Source organism: Sapajus apella, unplaced genomic scaffold, assembly GCF_009761245.1.
Source record: "Sapajus apella isolate SASKATOON/1434 unplaced genomic scaffold, GSC_monkey_1.0 scaffold25, whole genome shotgun sequence".
NCBI lineage: Eukaryota > Metazoa > Chordata > Mammalia > Primates > Cebidae > Sapajus > Sapajus apella.
Window position 1 is genome coordinate 7,605,983 of NW_022436965.1, and position 26,968 is coordinate 7,632,950.

Here is a 26,968-nt window from a genome sequence, read left to right on the forward strand (position 1 = left end):
CATGAGCCACTGCACCCAGCTCACTTTACATTCCAACTGGTTACCTCAAATGTTCGTTACACAAAACCTGTTTAAAACCAAACTTGTGATTGCCATGCCTTCAAGTCAGAAAGCTGGAAGCTATCCTTACAGGTGCTCCATCTTTCTCCCCTGCCTATTTAACATTGAATTTTGTTGATATAAGCCACAAAATATCTCAAATCCATTCAAGTCCATCTCCACTATGGCCATATCTAGACCAAACCTCAATCATCTCTTGCCTGCCATCACTTTCTAACTGAATTCCCTGCAACTTCTTTTGCTTCTCTTTAGACTCAGCAATCAGAAAATCTTTCCAAAATACAAATTATATCACTACTTCTCTGCTTAATATTCTCTCATTTCTTTCCTTTCCTTTGAAGTTAAGTACCAGAAATCCTCAATATTGCCTACAAGGACTATCATGGTCTTATTCTATCTATTTTTCCAGCCTAATTTCATGTAACGCTCACCACTGGGACATCTCCATCTCCCTTCCCTTCATTCACATATGCTTCATTTTATGTCTTCATTTCCTCTGCTTCTTAAAATTCTTACTTTGTAAGAGAAAATTGTCATGGTGGGCAGAGATGAGTTGGGGACAGAGACGAGTCAGCAACAATCTCAACTAGTCCTCTATTTCATTTTTTCAAAGAAGTTACACTAACAACTGAATCTTAATATACCTCGTTGAATACCACTCCCTTCTTCTGAGTCGGAAGACTGCTCTCATGTAAACTGACAACTCCTTTATGCTCAAAGATAGCAACTTGAGCCTCCATAAAGTCACCTATAATGAAGCCTTTCAATGGGAAGTCCAAATGTAAAAAGCTATACTGAAGATGGTGAATAAAATTTCAGTTGTGTATACCTGCTTTTAAAAATCTGGCAAAGGTTGTTCTCAGTATGAAAGCAATTACTGAGAGTGTTCTTTAAATAGAAATCTATCCTAATGAATTTTTAAGATTTTTATCAGCTGGGCGTGGTGGCTCATGCCTGTAATCCCACCACTTTGGGAGGCCGAGGTGGGTAGATTACTTGAGGTCAGGAGTTCGAGACCAGCCTGACCAACATGGTGAAACTCCATCTCTACTAAAAATACAAAATTAGCTGGGCATAGTGCCACATGCCTACAATACCAGCTATTTGGGAGACTGAGGCAGGAGAATCACTTGAATCCAGGAAGCAGAGGTTACAGTTAGCCAAGATTGAGCCATTACTCTCCAGCCTGGGCAACAAGAGCGAAACTCCATCTCAAAAAAAAAATCATTTTTATCAAAAATAAATAATTTCGACAAATATTCAGATTGCATATTATTTATGTAACCTATAGCAAGATACACCTATCATCTATCAGTTTGATATCAAAGGCATAGAAGCTATGATCCTCTTTGCAAAAATCAGTATCTTTAAATCTGAGATATTCGAGATGAAAAGATGAATATTTTTATTATATTTACATGTGATGATAAAAATGCTTATAAGGATTTTTCTAGTTTTAAAACCTCCCACATGGAATTTTTCCTTCCAAGTTTTAATATGTTTCTCAGCTTAAGCAGATATTTTAAAATAAAATCTGAATACTTCATCATTTAAACTGGCCTTGAACTTTATTGTTTAATGTGTGAACATCTGCTTCCAGTTTTATCTTTTTAAAGAATGTCACAATATGTTTCCTAATTAGAATAAGAAAGCTGAAATGGTACTTCTCTCACTAAGGTTTTTAACTGAATTCAGTCTTCCTTCTCAAATTTTTAATAGCCACATTTTAAGCCACCACAGCCAGACAACTTTGTTTCATTTAAACAAAGGGTATGGCACCAGTTTACATTGGAATGTCTAAGCAATGTGAGTAAGGCTGCAGCAGGAAGTGCTGGGATGAGAGGAACAGCAGAGCTCAGTTCTTTAATCACACAGGCAATTTTGAATCATAAAGTATGGGCCAGTCTCTTCAACTCTAAATAGTCCAAAGTCATCAACAGTCAATGAAACTCAGATCACTACCATTTCCTTTTGAATGATTATGGCTTCAGAGGAGATACCTGTTTCACTGAGAGTTCATAGTACGTTATATTACAACCTAGACTTGGGAATGTACCCATGTGGACCACGGATGACTCAGCCTAGTGAGGACTCCATCAGGAGTTCACACCTGGAGATGCCTTCCCCTGACACTGTACTGGGATGCCAGTGTCCAGGTAGACAATGAGAGGAGGGGAAGAAAGTCCCAGTGAACACCATGTTCTGTCTGACTAGCAAAGGAGTGGAGGGTAGAGGTGAAAGCTGAGGGTGCAGTCTGAGTGAGCTCCAAGGTGAAAGGGAAGGCAAAGTTAGGACATAGGGATTTAGCTGGTGCTGTCAAAGTCAAAGCCTCTACCACAAGACAGCTGTTGTCAGCTGCAGCATAGGCTCAGGAAGTGCTTATGGTAAGATTCTATATGAGAGCAACTACCTGCATGGAACTGCACACTCTTCTGACCACAGAAATAGAGGATTCCACATTTCTGTGAAGTCGCCTACAAAGAAAAGCATTCCGGCAAAGAAAGAACATTCAACTGTTATTCAAAGAGCATAGTGTTCTTTGGACAGTTCTTGCACGGCCTAGAAATAGATATCATACGCCCCTCTAAGAAGCAGTTAAAATAAAGGGAATCAGAGATTCCCGGAAAGCTAGAGGTAAACACTTGAAGCAAAGAGGAACAAAAGGAAGGAAATCACGTATGATGTGTCTGAATAAAGAGAAGTTAAGAAGGACATTCTACTTGGTACTAAAATGCCTTTTGAAGATAATGGGAGTATATATTAACCATGATTTTTCAGTTATTTAAATTTATGTTTCATTGGTTCCTTAAAAAAATAACCCAATAAATGTTCCTTTTAAAATCCTATTGCTTTTGTGAACAATACTTTTTTTGTGCAAGGAGATTAGGCACAGATTTTTTACTGTCACTACATCCCTTCACAAACATACAAGCACTTAGGTATGTGTGTGGGCTGACTACATACCATTATACAGTTCTCAGTCTTCACAAAAGAACAAGGGTAATTCATGTGCATTTGCAATGCTGGGAAAATATGCATGGAGTGCATTTATAGCATCTTCCTTACAGATTTTTTTCTGAAAAGAAAAATCTATCTGAAAAGTATGAATTAAAACTGTATTGCTGGCTGGGTATGGTGGCTCACGTCTGTAAGCCCAACACTTTGGGAGGCCAAGGTGGGCAGATCACATGAGGTCAGGAGTTGGAGACCAGGCTGGCCAGCATGGTAAAACTCCACACCTACTAAAAAATACAAAAATTAGCTGGGCGTAGTGGTACGCGCCTGTAATCCCAGTTACTCAGGAGGCTGAGGTGGGAGAATCGCTTGAACCCAGGAGGCAGAGGTTGCAGTGAGCCAAGATTGCACCACTGCACTCCAGCTTGAGTGACAGAGGAAGACTCCATCACAAAAACATTGTATTGCCTAAAGTCAGAAGAATGAATTAAATGAGCTCTTATGAACCAAACTACCTTTATACATCCATAAAGAGAAGTAACAAGCATTCTGAGAAGAGACTGGACCATGAAGACTCCATCAGGGAGTATCTTGCATCTCAATAGAGCAAATACGCTATTTCTCCACTACCACTTCCTATGGCAGGTGCACTGTGGCCTCTCCCCTGCTCCCTGCAGATCTCAGAATGTGAAGATCCTCTCCTACCATGCTATAATTGTCTGGAGGAGGCAAGAGCAGCAGCTTCAGATTACTGCTGGATTCACTGCCTTCCCAAATCAGGCCAGGCTATTTGGGATAAAAAATTATTTATAAACACTAGGAATCCCCTATCAAAAACTATCCTTTTACTAAGAGCAAAACAGGCAGAGACTTGAAACAGCAGTAAGTATATATAAAACTTGCACGGTCAACATTCTGGCCATGAAACTGACCTCTTCCTGAGAGACTCCAAAACTTAAATGGTCTGTAGCAGGGACAGAGAAATAATCTCTGGACACAACTAAGTATATATATAGATAAAAACATCAACAGTCATTAAAGAACAATGATTGACAAGACAGAAAATCTTATCACAGTATATCAACTATCCTATTTTTAAAAACGGAGCCACTTGGTGCCAATTCCAAGTTGACAGCAGAGTGGAACAAAGGGAAGAAGAAACTTGGTAATTTGAAATCTGTTCTTTTGTTAACGCTCCATGAACTAGAGCTGTGCTGTTGTTCTCTGATATTTTTAAAGGAAAGACTAATATATTGACTCACATACACAAAGGGAGACTTCTGAAAAGACAGGAGATAGATGTCTCCATTAGAAACACAGGTGGTATTTCAACAATAGATAAAGGTTCCATCAAGCTTGAAAATTAGTTTAAATGAAAATTCAGGCCAGGCGCAGTGGCTCACGCCTGTAATCCCAGCACTTTGGGAGTTCGAGGTGGGCAGATCACCTGAGGTCAGGAGTTCGAGATCAACCTGGCCAATATGGTGAAACCCCATCTCTCCTAAAATTACAAAAATTAGTCAGGTATGGTGGTGCATGCCTGTAATCCTAGCTATTCAGGAGGCTGAGGCAGGAGAATTGCTTGAACTTGGGAGGCAGAGGTTGTAGTGAGCCACGATCACGCCACTGCACTCCAGCCTGGGCGACAGAGCAAGACTCCATCTCAAAAAAAAAAAAAAAAAAAGAGAGAGAGAGAGAAATGAGAAATATGCCAAGGAATTATCTCAGAAAAAGAAGATTAAACTAGCAGCTGAAACCTGGCCTCGGTCAAGGCAGTGGCTCTTCTGTGCCTCGATTTTCCTGTCTAAAAAAGGATGACACGTGCTGGAGCCCAGCTCTGCTAGGACCAACAGCAAGAATTTGGGCAGTTAATTTACCTCACTGGGTGTCATTTTTCTCATGCATAAAATGAGGGGCTCTTGTAGAGAACCCCTGAGGCCCACTCTTATTTTAGTTCTACGATACTGTAATAATAGAAAAAAGCAGTGAAACATAAAATATTTTGTAAGAAATGCCCCACATCAATGCTGCTGAGCATTTGGATGATTTGTCTGAGTTTTAAGTTAGTTGTGGGAAATGATTTGGCTGCAATTTGATTCTTTTCTAATGTGGAGATATACTTTCCCACAATAAATAAAAAGGCACAGTTAGAATTCTGTGAATATGCGCCCTGAAGAAGTCCAGGATCCATGTACCTTTGGCCAGTTGATCTCCACCCCTCACCTGATACAAAAGAAGGGAAAGACTCAAGTTCTTACACAGATCAGTGTTGGAGGAAGAACCGTTCTCTCCTACTTCCACGGTTGTGACATAAAGAAGCACATGCTTCTTGGGGAGTTACATACGCAGACATACAGTCACCCACAGACAGAAAAGACTTAGCCTTTGGCTTTGGACATGATTCAAACATTACATCACCTATCTGGGGATTATATTAGAACACAGCCCAGTAATGATTCAGTCACCTACTAGGTTTAATTTGTGAGTAAATGAGAGTATTTCAGAATTTATGAAGCTCCTCTACTTCTACACCGATCTTCTTTTTTTTTTTTTTTTTTGGGTATGGAGTCTCACTTTGTCGCCCAGGCTGGAATGCAGTGGCATGATCTTGGGTCACTGCAACCTCTGCCTCCAGGGTTCAAGCAATTCCCCTGCCTCAGCCTCCCGAGTAGCTGGGATTATAGCCACCACACCCAGCTAATTTTTACATTTTTTAGTACCAATGGGGTTTCACCATGTTGGCCAGGCGGCTGGCCTTAAACTCCTGACCTCAGGTGATCCGCCCACCTCAGCCTCCCAAAGTGCTGGAATTAAAGGCATGAGTCACCGCACCTAGCCCTCTACACTGATCTCTAATAGGTGATTCAAATCTTGCCCTTACAAATTTCTCCAGAACCAAAAAAAAAAAAAGTCATTAAGTTTGAGCCATTAAGAACTTCAATGGGAAAAATATTCCCAGGATTTTCTCAACATCTTAACTTTATGCCCTGACTTTCCCATAAACGGTAATCACAAATCAACAATCTTTCTCAGCTTCTTGGGCCAGTGGGGCTGAACCAGTGGCTGCCCGAGTTTAGAACACCAAAATTGAAGCCCACATGGGAATTTCCAGCCCACCTCCAACCCAGTTCTATATCTCTGTTTACTGTACATGCTTGAATATAAGGTAGAGGTTTAATTTTTCCAAAATTATCCCTCAGGAAAAAAAAAAGATCATATTTAAGTCCTTTCAAAATCTTGCATATTATAGGGTACTTTCTCAATTACTTTATTATTGTTTGAAGAAGATACATTAAGCTAAAATGGCCTCAATCAATGTATTGGAGACTTATCAGTAAGAAAGGGGATCAGCTATCTAAACAATTCTCATAACGGTACATGTCTTCATAGTTGTGAGTGCTGACAGTTGTTACATATAAGCCTTTTAGAGTGATTATGCTGTGAAGATCACAATAAACACTGAAAGGATAAATGATGTACTTTCCAGTGACCACATCAAAAACAGATTCAAACAGTACTATATCTCAAGTCATCTGGTGAGATGAATGTAATTGAATGTAATTTGAATATAATTACATCATGAAATGTGAGTGAACAAATCAATACTTCTAAGTATATTGTTTCATCAGTGATGTGACTTTCAATATATCTGTGTAATTAGTTTACTAAATTAAATTTAAAGAGACATTTGACTACTACATCTATATTGCTAAATGTTTTCATAATCAAGTTGCCCAAATCCTTTCTTTGGATGTGGGGGAAGTTCTTCCCATTGGGAAATGAGAGATCATCTTTGAGGGGTCATCTTACACTTAAGTACATTTTAGAAAGCAATAGATTTGCTGAGTCTGTATGTGATGACGTCTGGTGGATGAAAAAGGCAAGGAGAAGGAAGAATACAAGGGCCAATCCTGAAACTGCAACCTGCTTTGGGTTCCTTGTTTCATTGGGTAAAACTTGGGGCTCATTTCTGCCTGAGCAGAAAGGCTCCTCAGCACCTTTTGTGGTCTGATGAAAGGACAGTAAAAAGGAGCCCCTTCAAAAATGTTACCACTTAAAACACAGAAGGCAATATACCAAATTCAGTACTGACAGGGCAGTTAGCTGTAACAATAACAGTAATCCATTAACACATATTGGGTGCTTTTTGTGCAATGGTCATTTCAATTTATTATCCTTATTCTAGAGATGTAGAAGCTAAGTAACAGGTGAAGTAGTTTGCCCAAGTCCCGCAATATACACGTCCCACAGTGGTACACGAGAGGGCTGGGATTTGAACCCAGGCAGTCTTACTCCCAAGGCTGCACTTGCATGTATGATGCTATGCCACTTCAGTGATTGAATCTAAGAGGGAGCATAAATATTTACAGGGATCCTTCCTCTATCCACAGCATCTTTGTTCTAACATCGGGGCACGGGGAAAACCAAATTAGTGATCTATAGTAATTGTGGATTCTGACTTCACTATTTGCTTCAAAACTCACCTGCCGGCTGAATCCAGGAGTGTCATGTTAGTCCTCATTCTTTGCATATACACACTTGGATATCTGAATACCATTTATTTCTGCCATGTTGCTGACAGCCTTCCTTTGACTAACAAAACCCTCTTCTTCCTTGAGTCTCCTCTGTCCTCAGTGCTCATTCCTCCTGATTCTGCTCCCTTGTTCCTCTATCTCTTTTTTAAGTGCTGAGGTTTCTTTTACCTTCATATCCTAGGCAATCTCATCTGTGGTCAAGGCTTTCCTTTCTACCTATGAGCCTCCAAATTTACATCTCAAATTTCTCTTCTAAACTTCAAAATCATAGTTCCAGCTGTTCACTGGAACTGCTGGAAATCTATATATGCATCTCAAATTCAACAGGTCCCCACAGGAACTCACTCCTTCCTCTCACCACTGTCCAACCTTGTCCCCAAATTCGATCCTTCTTTTATTATTTTTGTTGTATATTTATTTTATTTCTTTAACTTTTTTTTGAGATAGGGTCTCGCTCTGTCACCCAGGCTGGAGTGCAATGGTGCAATCGCAGCTCACTGCAGCCTCCCCCTCACAGGCTCCATTGATTCTCCTGCCTCAGCCTCCTAGAGGTGGGGTTTCTCCATGTTGCCCAGGCTGGTCTCAAACTCCTGGGCTCAAACAATCTACCCACTTCGGCCTCCCAAAGTGCTGGGATTGCAGGCCTGAGTCACTGTGTCCGGGCTGATCCCTCTGTAGTCCTCACCCTTTAATGGCATCACTGTCTAACCAAGTACAAATCTAAAGCCTTGGATCCATCTTGGACTCTTCCTTATTTTTCACAGCTTTCCTGTACACATATCCCTAAATTAGATCACCAGATTCTTTAGGTTTCACCTTCTAAATGTCCCTGTAATCTTTTTCCTCTTTGCTTTCATTACCATGATGAAAGCCTTCATCATCTCTCGTTTGAATTACTGCAGTCATCATTTGTCTAGCTCTCCGAGCTCCACTTCATTCTCTAAGCCCTTGAGTGGGTGACCTTTCTAAAACTTGAATCCAGTCACACTCATTCCTGCTTATGAATCACTCACAGCTCTTCTTTGCCTGCAGGCACAGCCTGGCACATAGAGCCCTTCACCGCATATTGGTGGCTATGTTTCTAGTCTCTTTCTTATCTCTTTCTCAATCCTTCTCCAGTCCTACCTCCCGCTGTGAACTAAGATCCAGATCATTAGAGCCACATGCCACTTTATCTCACACCAGGCAATCCTATCCTGAAGGGGGGCCTTGGTCTTTCTTAATGATCTCTGGGCATATGAGTTCACTACACTGTACTGTTGGCTTTGGACTTTTTAAAGAAATGTGGTTCCAGGCATTTGAAGGCACTTTACAATCATTGTTCATCCTTTCAAACACTCTGTAAGGTTGAAGTACTATTGCCTCCATTTAACAACAAAGAAGTGAATAGCAAGTGTTACTAATAAGGAACTAGTAAGTGAATGAACCAAAACATAAAATCAGGTCAGGCCGACTCTAAGCCTGTGCTTTAGCTGAGTCCAGCCCTGAAAGTCTTGCTGATTTCATCTATTGCCATAATTTCTACTGCAAAGAAACAACCAGGAAGCAACATCACTGCTTTAGGTTCTCAAATGTGCGGCCCACAGGACACTCAGACATGGTCACTTTGGGACAGGGCAGGTACCATATTTTCAGTCCAACTTCCAGCATATCCCAGCATCCCATGAATGAAAGAGCATGTGTGTTCTACCCTGACAACAAATTTCACATTCCCATTGAATCCCAAAATGAAGGCCTCTAAAGAAGGAAAATAAAACTTTAGTCTGCCTCCGAGGAAGGGGAAAGTGGAAATGAGCCTCAGTGGTATTTCTGACTTCATGGGGTAGATCGATGCCCAGAAGCCGGTCTGTCTTTACGAAGTGAGAGTCCTAGCTCCGTTCCCTTAAGCCTGATTTTATTAAACAATTGATAGCATCCTACATATTTATTTTTCTTCCCTAATGCTAACACACACATATGCACTCAACTATAGCCAACAAGAAAATTGCTTCAATAACTACTTCTCATGCATAAAAGATGCATCTTATTTCTTCATTACTTTTATAATGTGGCTCAAAAAGCTCCAGCCTAAGAGCCCCTGGATCAAGCGCCAGTTTAATCTCTGCCAACGGCTGCCTGTGTGGCCCTGAGAAACACGTTTCCATTTTCTCATTTTTCAAATCAAGAGATTTCAAGTAGTTGATCCATAAGTAGTTCCTTTAAATTCTAATAGAGACTATTCTTACTTTGGGAATGTCTTCCATTAGGCTGAGACTTCTTATCCTAGCCCTAAGAGAATCTCTACCCTACACGATCATTTTCAGAACCTTTTATTTATCACTTTTTAAAACTATATATATTTAAGGTATACAAGATACTGTTTCAATATACACAGTAAAATGGTACGTCTAGCCAAGAAAATGAACATATTCATTATTTCACATAGTTACTCCCCTCCCCCCACCTTTTTCTGGTGACAATCATACATGGTTTTGAAAATGGTCGTCAGAAAGGATGGGCTGGAAGCTAATTCCAAGACTATTTTAGACAAAAAGGATTGCAGCAATGCATTCAAACACATGCTCAAACATTATTCACGCCATTCAAATCCAGTTCAGGCCAGCATCACCCGGACTGCACAATAATATGGGGAATGGCTTATACAATTCCATGGGCATGTGCGCATTATCTCATATTCATGCACCCACATGTGTGGAAATGGCTCTTGGCCTTGGACCTATTGAAAGATGATTGAAATGCCATCAGGTGCAGGAGGCAATATAAACATAAAATACCACGGCAATTATACAGGCATATATCGATAGAACTAAGTGACAAGAAAAACACCCATAAAGTGTTGTCATAGCTGACACATGCATACAGTTAACAGTTGCTAGGTTCTCACAAAGTTTTGTTTACATGAACAAAACTTATGCATGGGAGCCAACTAGGTGCCCCAGATAAGACCGGATGATATATGACACAGGTGGCCAATAAATGCCTGTTGAATGAATATTACATGAAAATACTATGAAAAGTAACATTATGCAAAAGTTAAGGGTACTACTAACACTCTTAAGGCTCATTTTTCCAACCCAAAGTTGAAACATGAATTACAGGATTATTGAAGAGGTTCCTTTGCAATCTTTGTGGTGTTCACAGTCATGGGAAACAGTCCCACCAAAATCTCTTTAATAAAAGCACACACCGGGGAAAGAACGCATATAATAACGACGTATTACTGATTAAATAGGGGCCAGGTGTCCCTTGGTCGGAAAAAGAAATCAAGAAGGAACATTTTTAAAGTAAGGAAGACCCTCTTTTAGCACAGCCTATTGGCTTCCTATTTTGAAAAGCAGACAGTTTTATACATTAGTTTCATTTAAAATCGATCTCTGGAGAAGCCCCAGCTAGGGGAGGGGAGGGGAGCTCTAACGAAGTTCTGGACAAAGTGGGAATCCTCGGAGGCACGTTCAGCCATCACGGTCTGCAGAGAAAGGCAGGTTCTCAGCCCAGGGCTGAGACGTTTCCTCGTGGAGGCCGACTCACCTTCCCTCCTGGAGGTGGCCCGGCCTGCGGGCAGGAGGAGCGAGAAGCAAAGGCAGCAGCCCAGCCAGAGCGCAGGCATGGCGGGGCCGGGCCGCGCGGTCTCCGTCTCCGCTGCAGGGGTCGCTGCCCGGCGCCTCGGCTGGTGGTTCTCACTCTGCGCTCCGCTGTGCCTTCCTTTCCCTTGATCAGGTGGTTTTATCGACTCTTCTACCTGACTCAGTCCTGACAGGAAGAGAGTCTGTGTTTCAGGGTGTGACTCACCTGTGAATAAGGAGGACCCAGCCCTCCAGAGGCTGACAAACACACGCAGCACACCCCGGCTGGAAACGCGCTCCCCGCAGCCGCCCGCTCCCCCTCGCCGATAGGAGGGCGCACACCTGGCCCGGGCCAAGGGTGTGGCACAGAGGCTGTGGCCCGGGAGGCTTCGCCTGGAATGCGCCAGATTCCCCGAGCCCTCCTTCTCTCCCGGGGTGGTCCAGGGCAGATTCACAGAGGTAGGTAGGAGCCCGCCCCTTCCTCAAACTGGGAGGCCCAATCTTAAGTGCGCTAACTCAGAAATAAGCAGCCGCCCCAATCAGCTCCGGCTTAAAGGACATCAAGGAAGACAAGTCAGTCTGAGAGTCACAATAGGGTCCTCTCCACTCTCCAGCTTAGGGTCAACCTCTCTTTGAAATACAGCAGCCTCCTTTCTCCAGGCTGGAGCAAGGAGGGTTCCCCTCCTGGTCCACATAACTTCCTGATTAGCAGGGTTAGCAACTCATAAAGTTAACTGATGACTGGCCGACCTCCCTATAAAGACTGAGAGAGAAAGAGAGAGAGAGAGAGAGAGAGAGAGAGAGAGAGAGAGAGAGTGTGTGTGTGTGTGTGTGTTTCAATGGCATCATCATAGCACACTGCAGCCTCCAATCCCTGGGCTCAAGCAATCCTCCTGCCTCAGTCTCTTGAGTAGCTGGGGCTGCAGGTGTGTGCCAACACAGCCAGCTAATTTTTAAATTATTTGTAGAGATGAGGTCTTGCTGGGGCAGACTGATCTTGAATTCCTGGCCTCAAGTAATCCTCCTGCCTTGGCCTCCCAAAGTGCTGGGATTATAGGCATGAGCACTGTCCCCGGCCCACTTTACATTCCTAACTAGTATAGCATCTGGCTTGCAGTTGGTGCTTAATAAATATTGGGTTGAATTGAATAAGACAGACGATCCAGACACCAAACTCTTTCACATCTTAGAGTGTCTTTATCAGCCATTCTCCATGGGCACTAGAGAAAATATTTGCTGAGACCAACTGTGAATGTTATCCACTGTGCTAGGTGAGGAGAGTAATATCCAGACAACTGCAAATCTTAGTATAACCTATATTGTCCCTACTCCTAAGGAGGCTAGCGGCAATAATTCAGAGAGGTTGCTGTCAAGGAGACTTTGATTCCTGCTAGTGATTTAAAAATTGCTAGAGCTTTATATATACACAATCTGTCCAAGACAACCAACCCTTTTTCCCATCATCAAGGCCTACCAAGCTCCCCAGTAGACAGCTGTTTGCTGACTAAATCTGTGAATATTCTCTAGACTGTTTTGTGGATGGCAACAACATAAGATAACAAACAAACCATCCAGGACATAAGTGTCAAAGAACTTTGGCTCACGCGTGTCATGGAGACCAGTGTGGGCTGCCTGGGATAGCAAGGGATGGCTTTGTATAGAACGCGGAGCATGACCTGGGTGTTAGGAATAACTGGGGTCTGAATATGGCACCCAAGAATGGCAGGGGCAAGACAGGTTGCTGCAAACTGGCTGGGCACCTACTCTAAAGTCTCCAGCAACAAAACCTGAGGAATAGAAAAGAAACTCCAACTTTCTCATCCAAGGCTTGATTCTTTTCTACTCTGCCCAGGATTCAAACAAATGACACAAATATTCTTCTCTCTCAAAACTGTCTCCAGCTACGGCTAAGGTTTCAGTTCACAGAGACCAGGCATTTAGAATTTTTCCTTCTAGTTGCAGGTGCCTTGTGGAAGCTGAGGTCCTGTCCCTCAGTCCCATCCATGTTGTGCAATTCACTACAGTCCTGCAGGAACAAGGAACAGGGCCCTACGAAATAAAGTCTTGAAAGAAGGTTTCATTTTAGTACAGATTGCTATAATTCATTATATCTTAAAAGTTGGAACAGATGATTTCATCTAGCATCATTTTTGGACAATGATAATAGCAATACAAACACATATGTAATGCTTACTATTTGTCAGTTGCTGTTGTAAATCCTTTATCATATTAACCTTTTAACCTTTAAAACAACTATATGAATTAGGTGTACTATTAATGTCCCCATTTTACAGACGAGAAAACACAGGCATGCGAAAGTCAGATAACATGCATAAAGTCACACTGCTAGTAAGTTACAAAGCTTAGATTCAAACCCAGGCAAGCTGGCTCCACAATCCATAAGCTCTTTGTTAGGTCAGATTAAAAAGTACCTTTAAAAAAGACAAATTCACAACACCGAATGAATTCAACATGCAATCAAAGGTTATTATCAACGACCATTATAACCTGGCCAGATTGTAGACTATCACATCATAAAGGACTCTGAACAAATATTTCTAATTTTTCCCAAGATGTTAGTTCTGGAAGGACTCTCAGAGGTCATCTGGACCAGGGGCAGCAAATGGTCAGCAAGCCCCTGGCACCAGACCCACCGGCAGCCTCTTTATGTAAACGGTGCAGGATTTGAAACATATTTTTAAAATGTAAACGCTTTAAGGCGGGCACTCCCCAACTTTTCTCAGTTCCCACCTCTTCGCATCGCCTTATGTTGGGCTTCTCCATACATCCAAACAACTGTCTGGCTCAGGCTTGACACCCCTGCTCTGGTTTCATCCCTTACCCTTGCTCAGGGACAATATCGACCCCTTTCACCAATCTGAGAATTCTTCTCTAATGCATTACTGAGGTCAAGAGTGTTAAAAGTTGAGGAGGCTTGGGCAGGTTCCCAGGGCCAAATCCTGGCTTCTGCTCATCACGAGGTTACTTTGCTTTCTCTGATCCTTAGTTTCTTAATCTACAAAATGGGGATAATAATAAAACACTTAGCTAGTAGGTTTATTAGAGGTAATGAATTATCTTGGACTCGGAACAGCACCAGGCACATAATATGTACTGTACAGGTATAGCTATAATAAGAATAATAATTATTGTTTTAAAAATTATTACCACTGACTAAGCACTAATCATTTTTCTGTTATAATTACTGAAAAATACCATATGAGAAAGATGAAATTTTTGCTTCAACCCTTCTACTAATTGATTATTGAATCATGGTTTTGAAATTTTGTGGAACTCTTGGCCTAAACCAGGTTCATGCCCAGATTACCAATATTTACTTAGAAGCTGTTAATTAATTCACATTTTTGCTGCATATCTGGAAATTTCCTTTACTTATAGATTTGCTTACCAAATATTTCAATTATTATTCTTTTTGAGACAGAGTCTTGCTCTGTCACCCAGGCTGAAGTGCAGTGGCACAGTCTCAGCTCACTGCAACCTCCACTTCCTGGGTTCAGGCAATTCTCCTGTCTCAGCCTTCTGAGTAGCTGGCATTACAGGTGTGCGCCACAATATGCGGCTAATTTTTGTGTTTTTTAGTAGAGACAGGGTTTTGCCATGTTGGCCAGGTTGGTCTCATACTCCTGACCTCAAGTTATCAACCTGCCTCAGCCTCCCAAACTGCTAAGATTACAGGCCTGAGCCCCTGCCCCCTATTTTTTACCTTTTAAGTTCAGGGGTACATGTGCAGGTTTGCTATATATGTAAACTTGTGTCATGAGAGTTTGTTGTACAGATAAATAAAATAAAATAAAGAAAATAGACACTTTTGTTTCCCTCACAGGGAAATATAAACAAAAAAGACAAAATAAATTGAATTCCAGGTTGGGAGCAGTGGCTCATGCCTATAATCTCAACACTTGGGGAGGCCAAGGTGGGCATATCACTTGAGGTCAGGAATTCGAGACCAGCCTGGCCAATATGGCAAAATCTCGTCTCTACTAAAAAACACAAAAATTAGCCACATGTGGTGGCACACACCTGTAATCCCAGCTGCTTGGGAGTCTGAGGCAGAAGAATCGCTTGAACCCAGAAGCCGGAGGTTGCAGTGAGCTGAGATCGTGCCACTGCACTTTAGCCTGGGTAACAGAGAGAGTCTCCCTCTCAAAAAAAAAAAAAAAGCGTTTGCATAAGTTGTGTGACAAAACCAGGCCTGACATCTCTACTGGTTTGGATCAGCACCAAGCTGCCAGCTCAGACCTTGGAGCAGAGACACTACCCAAGAATTGCAGGAGGACCTCTCTTCTGGAAACCTGTCTGTTTTGGCAATCTACAAAAAGTAGAAGATGCTGTTTGAAATGTTTCCTTAGGGGCACGAAATTTAAACCCACCTCAGACTTTTTTTCTAGGAAGTGAGCATTTGGATTTTCATCTGATCCTCCCCAGAGCTGTCCATATAGAGTGTAACTCCTGGTGCCGGTGAGGATAAAGTTCTACGTAGAGGTTCTCCAACCACAGCGCGGAAAAGGCCTAGGGCATTCCCACAGGGTGTGGCCAGGAAGGCCGAGGCCCTGGAAGTCCCCTTTGTTCATTGTTGCTTTTGCAGCCCAGTCATCACCCAGGAGACTTTTCTTTCTTCAGTGCTGTGTAAATCATTTCACAGAATGGTCCTCTCTCCACCCAACCCCCAAAATAGAATTATAAGTAACGTGTTGATTTTTCCCTTGAATTCTATCATTACCTTAGTTTACTTTCAGAAGGAATGTCTGGCATGTCACCCGCTTTCAAACTCACTTATGATAAAAACTGAAGCACTGGCTGTTAACATGCCAGCAATAGACAGGGCTGTTGGTCCCTGTTCCCTGCCCTTTAAAAAATCTCCCCAGAGAGTTCTAATTATGTCAGCATTCACATTACAAGTTTAACTGTAAAATATAGCAATCAGGAAAAAAAATTTTTAACTCCCCTTTGTTCTTAATTGGTAAAGGAAAATGTCCATAAATGGAAATGGTTCAGTGTTTCCTGGATCGTCTGGGTAAATTCTCTGAGGCTGGCGGGACTCCAGAAAACAATGTTCTCTGAAGCAAAACCCTGGCTGAAGTGGCAAGCTTCCATTTTATGCACAAACGTATGTGGTGTGCCCACAGCTAGTTTTCAAGGAGCGATAGAGGCCAGACCAGAACTAAAATAATGCCTTTTATTTATTAAAGGGACATAATCCTTTTTCTGTGGTTGGCTGGTGGTACACCTGGGCCAGAGATATGGTGAGAAATCAACACATGAAGAACTTCATTTGCATCTTTTTTGGTGTAGCTATTATAGACAGAAATATTTAAATCAATTGTTAGCTTAACAATACAAAAAATGAGGCCAGACACAGTGGGTCATACCTGTAATCCCAGCACTTTGGGAAGCCGAGGCGGGCGGATCACTTGAAGTCGGGAGTTCAAGACCAGCCTGGCCGACACGGTGAAACTACATCTCTGCTAAAAAAAAAAAAAAAAATCAGCCAGGTGTGGTGGCATGCACGTGTAGTCTCAGCTACTTGGGAGGTTGAGGCAGGAAAATCGCTTGAACTTCGGAGGTAAAGATTGCAGTGAGTCGAGGTCGTGTCACTGCACTCCAGCCTGGGCAACAGAGCGTGACTCCATGTCAAAAAAAAAAAAAAGAGAGAGAGAGAGAGAAAGGGAAGGAGCACAGAGGAAAGGGGCACATACTGAGAGAAAGCAAAATAGACATAGAAAGAAACAAAACAAAACAGAGGGCAAAAGCTTCTGAGAGAGGGACATTTAGTAGATTTCAAGAGTGTGTCAGCTGTTGTGTTCCCATAAACTGAAATTTGGTCACCCATGCATCTGTGAAATGTTGATTAGTAGGTGAAACATTGCCCCTGGTTCCTCAACCATGCTTATGCTTGGGCCACAGATATTTGGATTTGAATGAGAGAGGCAAAGGAGACCACTGCAGTGAAAATTCTTATCTGTATTGTAGTGATGGAGGTCAGGGCTGTATCACATGCCGACTTGACAAGATAAGCTAGAAATGAGGGGTGGCGGGGAGGGTGGGGAGGGATAACATGGGGAGAAATGCCAGATATAGCATGCACCTCAAGTTAAATTAAAAAAAAAAAAGAAATGAGAGGTGGCTATCCTTAGATCAGAGATCCTACCTTTGCCTTTGTAAAGAAGAAATAAATTCAAGAAACAATGTTTCTAAATGTATTTGTAAATAATAAAATTAAATTATTTTTTAATAATTTTAATAATTTTACAAATTTATTATTTAATAAAATTAATTTAATTTTATTGTTTACAATAAATAAAACAAATTATCATTATTCAACTACAATATTAAAACAAATACACTCTTCATATAAAAAAAAAGTTTGAATTGGATCTTTAATAAAATATGACATGCCTATTCCTTAACATATACTATACTCTATCGTCACCCCTAGGCAGCAGGTAAGCAATAAGCAAGGTTTGGCTATTAGGGGTACATTTTCCTTGTCATATTACCTTTTGTTATTCTTCAGTGTATGACGACTTCAGATTCTTATGCAACATCCTTTTATATCGTCCAATCAGGTCTTGTATGGTTTTCTGTTGGTCTGATACCTTAATCCAGATATAAGAGCACTTTATTAAGTAACTCAACTCTTGAACGCCTTAGAACAATTGGAAGTTATTTTCGGCATAGTGGAAAGAGTCTGTGCCATGTACAACAGCTCAGGAATTTAGCAGCTATATCCCCGAACTCAGCTTTTCTAGGGCTTGCTTACACAGAAATCCCCAAACATTCCTGCGTGGTTCTTTTACAGGAAACCTGCAGATTGGTTATTCCACTGTGCTGCAATGATGGACAGAGCTACAAATAATCACAGAAAAATCTAGAGATCTTCCTCACTAACCTAAAAATTTCTCATCCCCGCAACCTAAAAATTTCTTATTGCCTCAATATGTTTATTTAGAGTTAGTAGGAAAATTATTTCAGTGATTCAGTCAACTTAAACCAAAATGACACATTTGCCTCAACCACCTGGCTATTTTAGGAGAATTTATTTTAGGACTGAATTATTTGGACAATTATTTCAGTGCTCTGTTTTTTTATTGTGTGAATACAAAGTAAAACAGGTTTAATTGTCATCACTTTATCAGATTAACTAATGCCTTTGCTATTTTCTTTTCTCAGTGTCCTCTATTAATACAACCCTTAGAATTAACTTAGAAAATTTCAGCTTAAGCAGAATATGGCTACTTGGTTTTGCAACAGAATTGTTTATATGGAATTGAATACATCTGTGTGTCTCAGGTAAACATAAAACAGTGTGAAAGGAAAGGAAAATAAATCTTGGGACTCCCCCAAATCACTAAGCCAAAGGGAATAGTCAAGCTGGGAACTGCATTACACAAATCCTGCCTCCCATTTTGTTTCTAAATAAGATAGTTACAAAGATAAAAAAGCTACAGGCCAGGTGAAGTGGCTCATGCCTGTAATCCCAGGACTTTGGGAAGCCAAGGCGGGTAGATCATGAGGTCAAGAGATCGAGACCATCCTGGCCAATATGGTGAAACCCTGTCCTTACTTAAAAAATACAAAAATTAGCTGGGCATGGTGGCACACACCTGTAGTCCCAGCTACTTGGGAGGCTGAGGCAGGAGAATCACTTGAACCTGGGAGGTGGAGGTTGCAGTGAGCCAAGATCGTGCCACTGCACTCCAGTCTGGTGACAGAGCAATAAATAAATAAATAAATAAATAAATAAATAAAAAGCTACATACCTCCCTCACAATTTGCCCTCTAGGAAATTCCTGTGGGCCCCAAGATCAAGTTCTGTTGAATTTCACCCTGACAAGGTACACTGATGGCTTATCTTCACGGGTACAGGACAGAGGACAGAACTTAAAGTCATCCCTCTACTCACCTGAGACAAATGCATTTCTGATCACTTCCTCTGCCATGTATTTATCTGCTATAAAAATGCAGATTCACTGAGCTAGAAGAATACATAAATGACTATTTCTCTACCCACCCTTGCATGTGAACTGTTAATCGAAGACTCAAAAGAATGCAACTGTTTGCCTCTTATCTACACTCATCTTTAAAAAATTCCTCCCTCTTTCCCTAATACCCACCTTTTCCCCTTTAAATATTGAAGCCCTCAAAATCATCTTTGGAGAAAGGCATAGATCTGTCTTCCAGGTGTAAATTGTCCTTAACTTTGGCTTCTAAACTTCTAAATTGATTGAGATCTGCCTCAGATACATTTTTGGTTTACAGTGAATTATACTTCTGCTGAAAATTTTACACACACATGGATATGTATTACTTGAGCTCTACTAGAAAATCTCCTTTTAAGTAAGATTTGGGGGACTTTGGTTGATTTAGTTTCTAGGTTTTAATCTTGCACTCTAAATTATCTTTTAAAAGGGGTGGAGGGTGCAATTCTAAATCTTTGGACCCTTCAAGGCCTAATGTAAAACCCATCTTAGAAGAAACTGTCTCATTGTTATCTGCACACTAATCTTTCCTGTTGGAAATTTCTGAAGAATTTTTGTTAACTTGATAAATACATTTATTTTAATAAAAATTATTTTAATGAGCTTCCTTTTAGAACCAGATCTTGTCTAACTAGTCAACCACATTGTTGATTTTTCCTCTGAAATACAGACAGACCTGAAAGAGTGATAACAGAAAATGCCATGTTGATTCAGACCAATGTGGCCTTACATCGAACCAAGCTGTATCTGACAGAAGCAGCAGCGGATGTTTTGGGAGTGGCTTGCTCTCATTACACCAACTTCAATGTTTAGGAAAAGTCTAAAAGATCCTGATATTCCCTAATTCACATGCTATGGAATTATCATCCAAAAATTTAACCAACTCTTTTAAATATCTGTATTTTCTAGGTGTTGTTGGTCTGATATATAAAATCAGCTCTCTTTTATTATATTATTCATACAAGGACCTCACAACTATCACTGGTTCTAGTGCTTTCGGAGTTGCTAAATCCTTTTTTCCAGTCTCTTAAGATTTTATAAACTTTATTCATATGTTCCTTTGCCTTTCAGGCTGAAAAAAATCCTACTTTTAGACTCTTCCATAATCCTGTCCTGGTGATGATTTTGGTTACTTTCCTTAGGAAGTTTCTAAGCTTTCCCATGGGTCTTGACAATGAACAATCAGATTGTAAGAATTTCTTACATTTGAATACACTGCAGCTTGTATACTGGGGCATAACTTTTTCTGATGGTGGTGGGAGAGTGTTCCAGACAGGTCACCTAGTATGATTAAGTCCAGCACCTGGCATCTGGCACAGGACGGTTCAGAGGGTGGGACTAGCAGAACACTGAAATTCAGCACAGAGGTTACCTTGCCATGCCATGCACCCTGGCACAGGCCTGCATGCATCTAGAGGAAGGAAAACTTTTCTCTAATTGCTCTGTTCAGAGAGGCTCTTTTAATTTAATTTTATGTTTTATTTTTAAGGGTCCATAGTAGGTATACATATTTATGAGGTACCTGAGATACTTTGATATAGGCATGCAATGTATAATAATTATGTCGTGGAAAATGAGGTATCCATCCCCTTAAGCATTTATCCTTCATGTTACAAACAATGCAGTTATACTCTTTTAGTTATTTTTAAATGTATAATCGAATTATTATTGACTATAGTCACCCTGTTGTGTTATCAAATACTAGATCTTCCTCATTCTTTGTAACAATTTTTTTTTGTACCCATTAAACATATCCACTTTTCCTCTACTCCGTACTACCCTTCCCAGCCTCTCGTAACCAATCTTCTACTCCCTGTCTCCATGAGTTCAATTGCTTTGACTTTTAGCTCCCACAAATAAGTGAGAACATGCAAAGTTTGCCTTTCTGTGCCTGGTTTATTTCACTTAACACAACGACTTCCAGTTCCATCCAAGTTGTTGTAGATGACAGGATCTCATTTTTTTCTTATGGCTGAATAGTACTATATTGCGCATACATGCCACATTTTCTTTATCCATTCATCCGCTCATGAACACTTAGGTTGCTTCCAAATCTTGGCTATTGTGAACAGTGCTGCAACAAACATGGGAGTGCAGATATGTCCTTGATATACTGATTTCCTTTACTTGGGGGTGTATCCAGCAGTTGGATTGCTGGGTCATATGGTAGCTGTATTTTTAGTTTTCTTGAGGTACCCAGAGAAGCTTCTTTTTGCTAGCCCTCTGCCTGGAGGGGTCACATTTTCTAATTTGCACCCAAGTGTCTGCTGAGCATGCCTTGGCCCTCCTCCTCCGCCATCAGCAGCAAATGAAAACCAAAGGATCAGTCTACATGACTTCTTGGTATGAAGCTGATAATTCAGATTCCATCATTTAATAATTCCAGTTTGGATTGTTTTTAATATAATGCCAGTTTTCATTGAATTTCATATTTCATCTTTCTGCTTACTCTAGTTCTTATGAGCTTTTCCAAAAGGTTTCTTTTTCTCTGCACTGATTTCATATTCAGCATCAACTTCAGTGAAATACCATCTGGAAGATTAAACCATATATTATGTGTTCCAGGTAATTTGCAATCATTGTAGAAAACATTGCTTACCATACCAATCTTTGGGGGATATCTCTTCCAACACATTTTCCTTCACCCAAAAAAAAAAACTGCCCATTCTCTCTAAGCAGTTCTGTACGTATAGCAAAATGTTATCTCTAGTTCTGGGGGTGCTTAAATTTTTAAAATAATTTTTGGTGTAGAATCTTAGTAATTTTTTGAACATCTAGACAAATGGCTATTCTTCTATCTTATCTTTATTGATGTTCCCAAAGAGCCATTTTAGTGTGATCCTGTCTCCAGAAAACCATGCTTCCTTTTCCAGAGTAGGTTGCTTGCCTACCTTTATGAGAGATTCTATCAGACTGACACCCTGTCTGTATAGGGGAATTAGAATCTCAGGCAGCTCTATCCAGTGAAAATTTCTGCAATGATGGAAATGTTCTATATTTGTGCTCCCTAATAGGGTAAGCACCAGCCGCATGTGTAATGTGACTGAGGTGCTGAATTTTTAATTAAATTTTAATTTTAATAGCCATTTGTGGCAAGTGACTACTTAATTGAATAGCACAGGTCCAAGGCCTTCTCTGGAACCTTTTTCATAAACAGGCATCACGCCAAGTCCCTCCTTCACACTGACTGCTTGTAACAAAATGCTGCTGCTGCTTGTCAGCAGTCCCATAGCTTCGCCCCCAAGTTCTTGTGAAATTATCTTGTGTGTTACATAAATTTTTCTGACCCTGAATTTTTATTAGTAAATATTACAGTTTTGTTTTGTTCTCCTTAGATAAGGCCTTGCTCTGTCATTCAGGCTGGCGTGCAGTGGTGTGATCACAGCCCACAGTAGCCTCAGCCTCCTGGGTTTAGGTGATTCTCCCACCTCAGCCTCCCAGGTAGCTGAAACTACAAGCACACGCCATGAAGCCCAGCTAATTTTTTAATTTTTTGTAGAGATGGGGTTTCACCATGTTGCACAGGCTGGTCTCAAACTCCTGTGCTTAAGCAATCCACATGCCTTGGCCTCCCAAAGTGCTAGGATTACAGGCATGAGCCATTGCACCCAGCCCCACTTTGATCTTTCTAATAAATGACTACTCAACTGTTTAAGACTACAAATCAGCTTGATGAATAGTAAGGGATCTTAAATATTACTGTCTTTGGTATGCTGGGGTCAGTCGGGCTTGTCAGAGAGTCTATAGGCTGGGGAGTCTTCCAGTGTTCCCATCTTTCTCATCTTCCTCAGAATAAAACCCAAAGTCATTCTGTGTCCTTTCAGGTCTTACGTGATAGGCCCTGTTCCACCTCTCCAACTCACCCTCTGCCATTCTCTCCCTCATCCTTTCTGCTCCAGCCACTCTGGTCCCCGTGCTGTTTTCCAAACCAAGAAGCAAACTCCACCTCCAAGCTCATCCCCACCTGAGGGTACCTACAATCACAGACCACCTCCTGCCCCTGCCTAGTTAGCTTCTATTCCTTTCCTTTGCTTTATGTTTTTTCTTATTACTTATCCCACCCAACATAAGATTCATTATTTATTATTTGTCTCCTCTTATAGAATATAAGCTTCATGATGGCAGGGACTTTGCGTTGTAGCAAGCATGAAACAGCGCCTGCCTCTTAGTAGGCCCTCAGTAATATCTTTTTGAATGAATAAATGATACATGTTTTGTACTTATTTTATAAGGTTGAATCACTCACCTTTCTATATCTAAGTTTAAAGGAGAGAAGTTGTACCTTATTAAATTACCCCTTAAGAATGTTAGGAAAGGCTGGGTGCACTGGCTCATGCCTTTCCTAATTTTGGGAGGCCGAGGCAGGCAGATCACCTGATGTCAGGAGTTCAAGACCAGCCTGGCCAATATGGTGAAACCTCATCTCTCTAAAAATACAAAAATTAGTCAGGTGTGGTGGTGGGTGTCTATAATTCCAGCTACTCAGAAGGCTGAGGCAGGAGAATCACTTGAACCCAGGGGGCAGTGGTTGCAGTGAGCCGAGATCACGATGCTTCACTCCAGCCTAGGTGACAAGAGACTCTGTCTAAAAAAAAAAAAAAGTTAGGAAGATAATTAATGTTATTCAGATTTGACCTGCTGGAGGACAAACTATTCCAAAACTCAAGTTTTTTATTTTATTGAAATAATCCCAAGCCATACATTCATACAACTAAAATGAATATAGAAGAATGGCATACAACTATAATAGAAATTGTATAAGAACCAGTAAACTTCAAAATGAGATAACGCAGGGCACAATAGCTCATGCCTTTAATCCTAGCACTTTGGGAGGCCTTAAGCGGGTGGATCACCTGAGGTGAGGAGTTCGAAACTGGCCTGGCCAACATGGTAAAACCCTGTTTCTCCTAAAAACACAAAAATTAGCCAGGCATGGTGGCGAATGCCTGTGGTCTCAGCTACTCAGGAGGCTGAGGCAGGAGAATTGCTCGAACTCAGGAGGCAGAGGTTGCAGTGAGCCGAGATCATGCCACTGCACTCCAGTTTGGGTGACAGAGCAAGACTCCATCTCAAAAAAAAAAAAAAAAAAGAGAGAGATAATTCTTATGCTGATGCTTATAAATCATTCCTTATATTTAGATTGTGAAGATTAAGAAGGGAAGAGACTTGCACGTAGACCAAGGGTGTTAATGGAAGGCAGAGGGAAAGTTCAAATCTTTAACGCGTCTTTGCATTCAAGTTCTTGGTCTCAGCACAGGGAAAGCGACCTTCAATCCAGGTATTCCACAGTGCCATAAATTAAGGGTCATTTAATCAAAACTTCTGCTACACTTTAAATGTTTGTCCCTTCCAAAACTCATGTTAAAATTTAATTGTCATTGTAATGGTATTAAAAGGTATGACCCATAGAGGTGAGTAGGCATTAAACCACCCCCATGGGTCAGTTTAATTCCTTGCAAAAAGGGGTTTTAGGAATGGGTTCTCTTTCTTGGCTCCTTTGCTCTTCTGCCATTTGAGGAAAAATGTTCCTCCCTTCTGGCTAATGCAACATTTAAGGTGCCATCTTGGAAGTGATAATCCAGACCTTTCCAGGCACCAAACCTACCAGCACCTTGATCTTGAACTCCCAGCCTCCAGAACTATGAGAAGTAAATTTCTGTTGTTTATCAATTACCCTATTTCTGGTATTCTATTATAGCTGTACAAAACAAACTGAGACATCTTCCCTGTCCCCTGGGAAACCCACATTTACCACTTTAGGCAGTTAAAAAGTTAGTTTTTATTCTCTTTTTCATGTTAATTTTTAATGATGGGAAGGAAATTTTATGGCAGCAGATGTTAACTAACTCACTTCAATGTTTGCAAACTTTGAGAGCCATAAACTTATTTTTAAACTTTCCATCAGCTGGGGATACATTTATCTGCAAGTAACAGAAATCTTAACTGAAAATGGCATTTATAATAAGCACATTTACAGGCTTACATGTGGAAAATCCTGAGGATGAATGGGAAATAGAGTTAAATTATCCTGTAGTTCAATAATAATATCATCAAAAATATAAGCTCTATCTTTGTCTTTCATCATCCACTTCATCCGAAAGCTTGTTCCCCTCATAGTTGTAGATTGGGTGCCAGCAGCAATCAAGGTTGGACATGTGCTTATTTTTGCAAACAGGAGAGATCAGATCCTCTCCCTCAAACTCAAAACAAAAATCTTTCTTGATTGAGCCTATCATATGCCATCTCTGAACCTAATTATCACCAGGAAAATGCTTTGTGCTGATTGGTTTAAGCCTAGGTATGCTAATCACTGGCAAAAGGGATGGGATGGTTACGACTGGTTTAGGCCAGAGGTCAGCAAACTGTAGATCCAGGCCAAATCCTGCTTGCCAGCTGTTTGGGGGAAGTTTTATCAAAACACAGCTATGTCTTCCTTTACATATTGTTTATGGCTACTTTTACTGCAACGACAGAATTCAATAGCTCTAACAAAGACCATGAAGCCCCAAAGCCTCTACTATTTACTCTCCAGCCCTTTACAAAAAAAGTTTGCCAAGCCCTGGTTTACATTAACGTGGGTCTACTTCAGCCCTGTGTTTAATTCCCTCAACTATGATCCTCCTACACAGAGAAGGAAAGTTTGGACTCCATGTGGATCTCCTCCCATGTCAACCGAAGGTTATTTTTTTCTTTGGTTCTTTCCTAAGCAAAGCTGAAAAAGAACTGAGCACCCAAGTTTCAGAATGAAAGCCTTTACTTTCAAAAGCCCATTGACTCCACCCGTATTTCTGTCTTTCAGAGTGATGAGTATCCGTTCCTGACATTGATCTGTGTTCCAACCTTGGCTGTATATTGTTTTGTTGGATTAACTTGAAGTTATTTTTTAATTCCATGGAACCAGACTATCCAAACCATCTGCCAGATCTTCAACCCACCAACAGAGTTAGATGGAATTCCCCAGAGTCCTGCTGCAGTCATAGAAGAAACATCAGCCCTAAAAGCAGGGCACTGCTTTGCAATGCCTGGTCAGCCACAGGCAGAATGGCTCCTCTCCACGTTCACATTAATGATTTTCTTTTTTTCTCTTTATTTTTTTGAGTTGGAGTACTGCTCTGTCGCCCAGGCTGGAGTGCAATGGCATAATATTGGTTCACTGCAACCTCCGCCTCCCAGGTTCAAGCGATTCTCCTGCCTCAGCCTCCCCAGTAGCTGGGATTACAGGCATGCACCACCACGCCCTGCTAATTTTTGTATTTTTAGTAGAGACAGGGTTTCACCATGTTGGCCAGGCTGGTATCTAATGTCTGACCTCAGCTGATCCACCCACCTCAGCCTCTAGCAGTGCTGGGATTACAGGCGTGAGCCACTGTGCCCAGCCTCGCATTAATGATTTTCCAGGTAGGTAAGTGATTTCCTGTCCAAACAGCAATCTAGCCTTTCTTTTAAAAATAGCTTTTCTCATTTATTTTTATTATGAAAAGAGCAATGCATGTCCATTGTAGAAACATTAGAAACACAGACAACCAAAGGACAAAAAAAAAAAAGAAAACTTGTCACCTTCCCACATTCCCAGGAAACTTTAAAAGTAAACAGTATGTTCTAGAGATGCAGTCTTCCCTCCAAATGGTCTGAACTAGCTTTGACTTTTCCAGCGGGAAGTCAAAATGGAAGACTTTATTTTTTAGCTCCTACATTCATGAAGTTACTAAATGGGCCTATTCTTTGACTAGCCTTTCCAAGGGTCTTTATTAAATCGTGAACTTTCTGTTTAAAGAAATTTATGGAAAAGGGCAGGATTTGAGAAGTTGCTGTTTTGAATAACTTATTGTTACGTACATCTTTGAGAGTCTTACGT

General features: G+C 41.0%; 1 protein-coding gene and 1 long non-coding RNA gene across 6 annotated transcripts in view; both read right to left on the minus strand.

The window, feature by feature from the left end:
* The window catches only part of LAMC2 (laminin subunit gamma 2), a 74,228-nt gene extending 62,353 nt beyond the window's left edge, over positions 1-11,875 (minus strand). For both annotated transcript variants that reach the window (XM_032291187.1, XM_032291186.1), the window contains exon 1: positions 11,079-11,875. In XM_032291187.1, coding sequence (XP_032147078.1) covers positions 11,079-11,157 — 79 coding nt within the window. In that variant the 5' untranslated portion in view covers positions 11,158-11,875. The remainder of the gene's footprint in view (positions 1-11,078) is intronic.
* A 4,683-nt stretch (positions 11,876-16,558) lies between these two features.
* LOC116560019 overlaps positions 16,559-26,968 on the minus strand; it is a 34,304-nt gene continuing 23,894 nt past the window's right edge. For 3 of the 4 annotated variants that reach the window (XR_004272742.1, XR_004272743.1, XR_004272741.1), the window contains 2 exons: positions 17,632-17,730; positions 16,564-16,599 (listed from right to left, as the gene is read on the minus strand). This is a non-coding gene — a long non-coding RNA (uncharacterized LOC116560019). Of the gene's footprint in view, positions 16,600-17,631; positions 17,731-26,968 lie in introns of all 4 variants that reach the window. The other variant, XR_004272744.1, reaches the window with a different exon arrangement.